This window comes from Ovis aries, chromosome X (assembly GCF_016772045.2).
Source record: "Ovis aries strain OAR_USU_Benz2616 breed Rambouillet chromosome X, ARS-UI_Ramb_v3.0, whole genome shotgun sequence".
Lineage (NCBI taxonomy): Eukaryota > Metazoa > Chordata > Mammalia > Artiodactyla > Bovidae > Ovis > Ovis aries.
This window is the reverse complement of record NC_056080.1, coordinates 128950836-128959762: the sequence shown is the minus strand read 5'-3', so window position 1 is coordinate 128959762 and position 8927 is coordinate 128950836. Positions and strand designations below refer to the sequence as shown.

Here is an 8927-nt window from a genome sequence, read left to right as displayed (position 1 = left end):
GTATTGCTGAATCCTGGCTTGGAGAATTTTGAGCATCACTTTACTAGCTTGTGAGATGAGTGCAATTGTGAGGTAGTTTGAGCATTCTTGCCTTTCTTTGGGATTGGAATGAAAAATGACCTTTTCTGGTCCTGTGGCCACTGCTGAGTTTTCAAAATTTGCTGGCATATTGAGTGCAGCACTTTCACAGCATCACCTTTTAGGATTTGAAACAGCTCACCTGGAATTCCATCACCTCCACTAGCTTTATTTTTAGTGATGCTTTCTAAGGCTCACTTGACTTCACATTCCAGGATGTCTGGCTCTAGGTGAGTGATCACACCATCATGATTATCTGGGTCGTGAAGCCCTTTTTTGTATAGTTCTTTTGTTTATCCTTGCCACCTCTTCTTAATATCTTCCGCTTCTGTTAGGTCCATACCATTTCTGTCATTTACTGAGCATATCTTCGCATGAAATATTCCCTTGGTATCTCTAATTTTCTTGAAGAGATCTCTAGTCTTTCCCATTCTGTTGTTTTCCTCTATTTCTTTGCATTGATCCCTGAGGAAGGCTTTCTTATCTCTCCTTGCTATTCTTTGGAATTCTGCATTCGGATGCTTATATCTTTCTTTTTCTCCTTTGCTTTTCACTTCTCTTCTTTTCACAGCTATTTGTAAGGCCTCCCAGACAGCCATTTTGCTTTTTTTGCATTTCTTTCCCATGGGGATGGTCTTGATCCCTGTCTCCTATACAATGTCAAGAACCTCATTCCATAGTTCATCAGGCACTCTATCTATCAGATCTAGTCCCTTAAATCTATTTCTCACTTCCACTGTATAATCATAAGGGATTTGATTTAGGTCATACCTGAATGGTCTAGTGGTTTTCCCCACTTTCTTCAATTTCTGAATTTGGCAATAAGAAGTTCATGATCTAAGCCACAGTCAGCTCCCAGTCTTGTTTTTGCTGACTGTATAGAGCCTGTCCATATTTGGCTGCAAAGAATATAATCAATCTGATTTCGGTGTTGACCATCTGGTGATGTCCACGTGTAGAGTCTTCTCTTGTGTTGTTGGAAGAGGGTGTTTGCTATGACCAGTGCGTTCTCTTGACAAAACTCAATTAGCCTTTGCCCTGCTTCATTCCGTACTCCAAGGCCAAATCTGCCTGTTACTCCAGGTGTTTCTTGCCTTCCTACTTTTGCATTCCAGTCCCCTATAATGAAAAGGACATCTTTTTTGGGTGTTAGTTCTAGAAGGTCTTGTAGGTCTTTATAGAACCACTTAACTTCAGTTTCTTCAGCATTACTGGTTGGGGCATAGACTTGGATAACTGTGATATTGAATGGTTTGCCTTGGAAACGAACAGACATCATTCTGTCGTTTTTGAGATTGCATCCAAGTACTGCATTTCAGACTCTTTTGTTGACCATGATGGCTACTCCATTCCTTCTGAGGGATTCCTGCCCACAGTAGTAGCTATAATGGTCATCTGAGTTAAATTCACCCATTCCAGTCCATTTTAGTTCGCTGATTCCTAGAATGTCGACATTCACTCTTGCCATCTCTTGTTTGACCACTTCCAATTTGCCTTGATTCACGGACCTGACATTCCAGGTTCCTATGCAATATTGCTCTTTACAGCATTGGATCTTGCTTCTATCACCAGTCACATCCACAGCTGGGTTTTGTTTTTACTTTGGCTCCATCCCTTCATTCTTTCTGGAGTTATTTCTCCACTGATCTCCAGTAGCATATTGGGCACCTACTGACCTGGGGAGTTCCTCTTTCAGTATCCTATCATTTTGCCTTTTCATACTGTTCATGGGGTTCTCAAGGCAAGAATACTGAGGTGGTTTGCCATTCCCTTCTCCAGTGGACTACATTCTGTCTGACCTCTCCACCATGACCTGCCCATCTTGGGTGGCCCCATACGGCATGGCTTAGTTTCATTGAGTTAGACAAGGCTGTGGTCCATGTGATCAGATTGGCTAGTTTTCTGTGATTATGGTTTCATTGTGTCTGCTCTCGGATGCCCTCCCACAACACCTACTGTCTTACTTGGGTTTCTCTTACCTTGGACGTGGGGGATCTCTTCACGGCTGCTCCAGCAAATTGCAGTCGCTGCTCCTTACCTTGGACGAGGGGTATCTCCTCATGGCAGCCCCTCCTGACCTTGAACGTGGAGTAGCTTCTCTCGGCCCTCCTGCACCCGAGTTTAGTTCTCAGGCAATTGCTAAGTACTTAAATATGCATTCCATTTGAACTTGTAAATCCATTCTTAGGTATTCACCCTAGGGTGAACCCACAGGGGATAGGACTCACTCTCAAGAGGACAGACCTGAGGAAGAGGCATAAGCAAGTCTTGCATTTCCGCTCCAGGTCCTTTGGACAGGATACTCTAGGGTCCTAGGTATCTAGAACATGGTCTCGAAGGATAGAAGTGAATGGTCCAGGTTGGCATATTTCTTGCTCATTGGCTCTTCCGTACCTGGGGAAGACAGCATCAGAGGACCAAACTGATTACTTCCTGGCAAACATCACCACCAAGACTCTGGAGTCAAACATGGTTTCTTTTTTTTCATTTTGAATCCTTTTCCCCAAATGAAATCTTAATATAATTATTTTTAAAAATATAAATGTAATAATAGTTTGCACTTCTAAAGCACTTATCATATGCCAGGCACTATTCTCAGGACTATACACATACTAACTCATTTAACTGAAGTAATTCTGTCTTTGTTTTTTCCAACTATAAAAAGACATGAATTTGTTTAAAAACAAAACAAAACCACAGACCCCAAACTTCATCTCTTGTGCTAAAGCCAATGATACCAAACCTAGACTTAATATCTCACCTAATTGCAGTTTCAGCCTCTTCCCAGAAATGTAATCTTAAATCAACCAGCCTGGAATTTTCTGGTCAAGCAACAGTAAGGTAATGTCACATATGCCCTCTCCACCCCCAAAGAAAGAAGTAGTCTGCTTTAAAAAACCCTCACTGCTCCCTTCCTCTGCTCATGCCAGACTCTATGCAAATCCATGGACTGTAGCCTGCCAGGGTCCTCTGTCCATGGGATTTTTCCAGGCAAGAATACTAGAGTGGGTTGCCATTTCCAACTGAGGGATCGAACCCAGCTCTCTTGCATCTCCTGCATTGGCAGGCAGATTCTTTTTTTTTTTTTTTTGTATTGAAGGATAATTGCTTTACAGAATTTTGTTATTTTCTGTCAAACCTCAACACGAATCAGCCTAAGGTATGCATATGTCCCCTCCCTCTTGAAGCTCCCTCCCATCTCCCTCCCCATCCCATCTCTTTAGTTGATACAGAGCCCATTTGAGTTTCCTGAACCATACTACAAATTCACATTGGCTATCTATTTTACATATGGTAATGTAAGTTTCCATGTTACTTCTTCCATACATCTCACCCTCTCCTCCCCTCTTCCCATGTCCATAAGTCTCTTCTCTATGTCTGCTTCTCCATTGCTGCCCTATAAATAAATTCTTCAGTACCATTTTTCTAGATTCCATATATATAACAGGCAGATTCTTGACCACTGGGCCACCTGGGAAGCCCGTCTCTTCCTCTCCCCTCCCCCCCAAAATTATTCTTGTCTAAAAATAATCCTTTTATTTATTTAAAACTTTATCTTTACTTTTTAACACCAAAACATTTTAGCAATATTTTAAATGTAGTTTTTCACTTTACTTAATACTTTTCTATATTTTTAAAAAAGTAACTGAAAAAAACAAAATTCAGCTGAATAAATGTGAGGAACTAATTGGCTTTATACAACAATTCATGAATAGGGCAGCAACCCATCTAGCAGCTATCAGGGTGCTGTCAGGGGTTGTATAAAATGGAAGGTTTCTATAGGCTGGCAAGTCCGGCAAGGGAGCTATTAGCATAATAAAAGGAATGATTGGAGCTATACCCCAACAGAAAAGTATTAACAGTAAAGTTTAGAACTACATTAAAAATAATACTTCTGTCCCAGGCCTCCCCCACTCAGCTCTTTTTTTTTTTTTTTTTTTTTAAGAAACAACCCGCTGCCAAACCAAGCCTATTCCACAACAGCCAAGGACCAGACTGCAGATGAAACGGAAGCTGGGGCAGGGGCAATGGATGTAAGTTAGTGTTCTTAATCCTGGGAGCAGAAGGCAAGAAAAAAGAATTCTTGAAGAAAGTAGAAAAGTTTAGTAGCTCCAGGAAAAAAATGCAGCCCCTCCCTAGTAATCAGAGAAAGGCAAATATTTTCCCCCTCTGGGATAGGCAAAAAAGATGGACAGGGCAAATGTCCAAGCGGGGAGGGAGCAGAGGACTGGCCCACATCTGCCGCGCTTTTGGTGGGAGTGGAAATTGAGGACCAGAGCTCACTGGTGACGTAGACCTCATGTGACCAGGAGTCGACGTGTGCAGAAGTCCTGCTAGTCTGGTCCTTGTTCCCGTCTGGGTACCAGCTTCCTTCAGCAGCGGTAGCCGGTGGGGCCAACGGTGGGGAAGGAGAAGGAGTCTACTGGCTGAAAATTTTCAGGTTGGTGGCAAAATAGATGCTGCCTGGGAATTACTAGGGTGGGGATGGCCTAGAAGCAGAGATTTAAGGGAGCCTTGGAAAAGTCCAGCTCTCCACCTCCCACCTCCAGGTCTGCAGGAAATGATGACCCTTGGGAAAGGGACTAGGGGTCCCGGAAGAAGGACAAGGAGACCTGTGATAGTTTAAAAATAATCATCCTCTGCCACCTAAGGCCGCTTTCCCAACACCTCCCCTCCCCCCACCCCCAACCCCCCGTGTTAATGATAGTTTGGAAATTTGCTTTTCCGACTCCCTGTCTGATGGAAAATTCGAGTTAACTTGCACTATGGAGAGGGAGGGAAATGAGGGAAACAGAAGGTGGGAAAGTTTCCATAACCGGGAACCTTAACAGGAAAAGTCCGCCGAGTGCTCGCCCCACCCCCACTCTTACCCCCTCCCCCTCCCGCTTCCCGTGGGTCTGAGGTCTGCTATCCTGAAAAGGCCAGGAAGAAAAGTGACCAGATCCATACAGGAAGATGAGGGAAATGTTATAAACGCCCCTGGGGTGGAGGTGGGCAAAGGAGGGACTGAGGTCGTGGGCCCCTATGCTCTTCCCCCGCACCCCTCTTCCCGCAGCTTCCTTGTCTTCTGGGAGGGTCTTGCGTTCTGCCTTGTGTGAGAGAAATGGTTGAGAAGAACCTTGGAAACGGCTGGAGGGAGGGACGAGGGAGGTGAGGAGGTGGAAAATGGAGGTGAGAATGGCAGGCTCAGGGGAAACCCTGATGGCTGACGTATCCTTCTTGCTTCCTAGAAGTAGCTGTTTTCAAAGAAAAATAAGCAGAAGAAAAGAAAGGAAGAGGGAAAGAAAGGGAGACACAAGATGAAACCCTGTCAAAAAACTGAAGAAAAACCAGAAAATGAGAATGAACCAAAACTTGAAGAAGTACCAAAGCCTGAGGAAAAGCAAGAGGAGGAGCAAAAAACCGAAGGAACTTTTAGAGAAAGACTGATTCAGTCTCTCCAGGAATTTAAAGAAGATATACACAACGGGCATTTAAGCAAGGAAGATATGTTTAGAAATGTGAATGAAATTGATGCGATAAGGAGAGTCAGAAACAAACTTATAGTGATGCGTTGGAAGGTTAATCGCAACCATCCTTACCCCTATTTAATGTAGTTTACCTCGATTTCTGTTTTTTCTGATTGTTGACATTACTTTCTTTTTTGTTGTCCTGTATATCTCTGTCCATCTTTCTGCTTTTAACTTGTTGCTGTTAGTGGTTTAAGATGCATCTCATTGTTTATTTCAAACCAATCTACAAGTCTTTGCCTTTTAATAGGAGAGCTTTACTCATTTGTACAAAAAGAGATTCCTAACAGGATGTAAAATGTAAAAATGTTACTAAGTAATATGTGAATATCATATTTTTGAAAGGGGAGGGCGCATTTGTATATTCCATATATACACAGAAGAATATGTGAAGGATGAAAGACAAAAAATATAGTCAGTGGAAGGATTATGAGTGATTTTTTTTATTCAGCTTATTTGTATTTTTCCTTATTCCTAGAATGTACACACTTTATTGTTAAAAATAATAAAAGTTTTATAACAAAAAAGGAGTAACCAACAGTAGTTATTATATTTCTAAAGGCATTGAGACACAAAATATTAGCAGAATTTTAGAAGTAAATATGAACTCCAAATTACCAACAGACCTTTTAGCTAGAAAAATAAATTTTATATCTTTTCTCATTTGTAGTATAGAGATAATAACGATCTTTCTGGGATCTCATGAGGACCAAATAAGGTACTGACTGTGAGCTATATTTGATAGGCTTTTATTTCCATATGCCCATGTAGGATGCCAGATCCTTAAGAGATTTGTTTTAGGTATTTTGGAGAGAGAAGGTTAATTCTCACCTGTGCTTAAGAAAAAATCCAGACAGCTGTTAGGTGGGTACCACCTTTGTTTTTCTCTCCTCCTGTGCCTGCCCAACCTTCTATGCCCCTCCCCTTGATATTACCACATGTACTGGATATTTCTGCCCCTTCATTCAGATTCTGTACCTCTCAGCTCCCTAACACTGCTGATGTGCTAGAAATCTCAAATAGTGAAGCCCAACATATTTCTTCAGAACCCGCTTGATTCTCCAGTCTGAGATCTACAGAAGTGGGGAAAATGCCCATCTCTTCAGTTTAGATAGACGTTCATGCAGGGCCACTTGGGCTGTGATATCTTACTGATACCTTGGCAACTTTGGGGTTTTAATCAAAGAACCCCTCTTCCCTATAGGACTCAGACACAATGGGTCTGTTTAGGGTTGCGACCAGAAAATAAGTCTGAATAACAGACATTATGCTTTAGTCAGGGTTGCTTCTGAGTCTAAAGATTGGTTTATCTTCCTGAGTCTCGTTTCCTTAGGGTGAGTGATCTCTCCCCAAAAGACTGGTGGCAGGCCTCCTCACCAACTCAAAAGATACCCTTAGACTTGTGTAAGTTTTAAAGGGAGGTTCAAGTCAGATTTGGGGATATTCCCATTCTTTATTGGAAATGTATGAAAGTGCTGTGTAAGACTTACTGTGTATTTATATCTGCATCCAGATTTTCATAACTATATGTGTATCTGTGGCTCACAGTTGTACCAACAGTGTGTTATTTTTTCCTCTGTGATGCTCTTTTTGGGGGCAGTTAATCACTTCAGACCATTCTGCAAGGTTATGGCAGCTTGATGGATGCAGGTGAAGGTCCAGGAACTCACTTGCCAGCATTATAAGACTGGTTGAATCCAGCCCCCTGGCACTGAGGAGTGGCACTGTGGCAGGACACGGAAGGACTCCCCCAAGGCACGCCCCTCTCCAAGATGATCTGACATTGGTTTCTCTGCTCCAGCCTGCAGCAGGCACCGACTTTCCTAGGCTGAGGGCCAGGCTATCCTGGACATGCATACCAGGAGGACAACTGTCCCACTGCAGGTCAGAGCACTAGACTTCTTTATTCCTTTTTTTCCCTCACCAAAGGGCTTGATGGGAACTTTTTAAAGGAAAAATATAAGACTTCAAAAGTCACTAACTAAAAACATTGGTTGTGATAGTCTTTGTCCCAGCAATGACTACTCTGGAGATAATCAGATAACTTGGGATTAAGGTAGAAGGGCCTACTGGAGATGATTTCAGATAATACACAAATATTTTAAGTTGTAATATCCATGTATTTGGGGCTTCCCAGGTGGCATTAGTGATACAGAACCTGCTTGCCAATGCAGGAGACATAAGAGATGTGGGTTCAATTCCTGGGTTGGGAAGATCCTGGAGGAGAGAATGGCAACCCAGCCCAGTATACTTGCCTGGAGAATACCATGGACAGAGGAGCCTGGTGGGCTGGAGTCCATGGGGTCACAAAGAGTGGGACACGACTGAAGCAACTTAGCATGCATACACATATTCATGTATTTATTTGAATGTATATTAATAAATCTTTAAGGCAAATGATGATAGTTGAGATTAAGGCAGTGCTATAAAGTTTCCTTTTCAAAAAAGTACCCAAATTTCCCCTTCAAAAATATTCAAATTAAATAAGTGAGTCAGTTTGAAGACAAACATGAAGTAGAATACTATGTTAATAGCAAAGATGGTACATAGATATGGCAAAGTTATCCTAGTGGGAAATGCTGTTGTCACTCTTTTGCAACCCCATGAACGTAGCCCGCCAGGCTCCTCTGTCCATGAAATTCTCCAGGCAAGAATACTGGAGTGGATAGCCATTCCCTTCTCCAGGGGATCTTCCCAACCCAGGGATTGAACCCAGGTCTCCTGCATTGGCAGGTGGATTCTTTACCACTGAGCCACCTGGGAAGACAGGAAATATTGCCCCGGTATAATTGATTTACAGAATAATATCTGGAAACACTTGTCAAGAGGGGTGCAATCTGAGATTTTACCCTATCTTCAAATTAACAAGTTAATATTAACCTGCTACTGTTTAACCTGCTTTTGCTATGGCAAATGGCAAATACGAGTCCCAGTCCTAAGGACATTATTACCCATGGTAAAAGCAGTAGCCTTGGCTTCATTTTGGTTTGTATCAGTTCCCCATGATCAAGTCCCACGAGCTGACACAGCCCGTCATGGGTGCCGACACATGCAGTGCACCGTGTTCTAGGAAAGATGCCCATAGTTTGGAGAATTCACTGCTTTCATAGTAAGCAAAAGCAAGCCTGCTGTGTCCACAGAAAGGGAAAGACATTACCTCCTGCCTCAAATTTGCTTGCTGCAAATAAACTCTGAGAAATGGCCTGCCTGTGTAAAGAGTGGTCAGGGCCTGAAGAACGTACAAGGATGCTCAGGACTCAAGGCAGATTGCCTCTCCCAGTAACACTTTTCTCTGTGCAACAAATCTTAATGTGAATGGTAAGCCTTTCCTAACATCAC

General features: G+C 42.6%; 1 protein-coding gene across 1 annotated transcript; it reads left to right on the top strand.

Annotated features, from left to right (window-relative positions):
- Positions 1-4414: 4414 nt before the first annotated feature.
- TCEAL9 (transcription elongation factor A like 9) lies at positions 4415-6021 on the top strand. The gene is made up of 2 exons (XM_060408016.1): positions 4415-4519; positions 5310-6021. The coding sequence occupies exon 2, from the start codon at positions 5379-5381 to the stop codon at positions 5673-5675; it is 297 nt and encodes a 98-aa protein (XP_060263999.1). The 5' UTR covers positions 4415-4519; positions 5310-5378; the 3' UTR covers positions 5676-6021.
- The last annotated feature ends 2906 nt before the right edge of the window (positions 6022-8927 follow it).

Coding starts and splice junctions, on each gene's coding strand:
- TCEAL9 (XM_060408016.1), top strand. CDS start 5,379: ATGAAACCCTGTCAAAAAACTGAAGAAAAACCAGAAAATGAGAATGAA.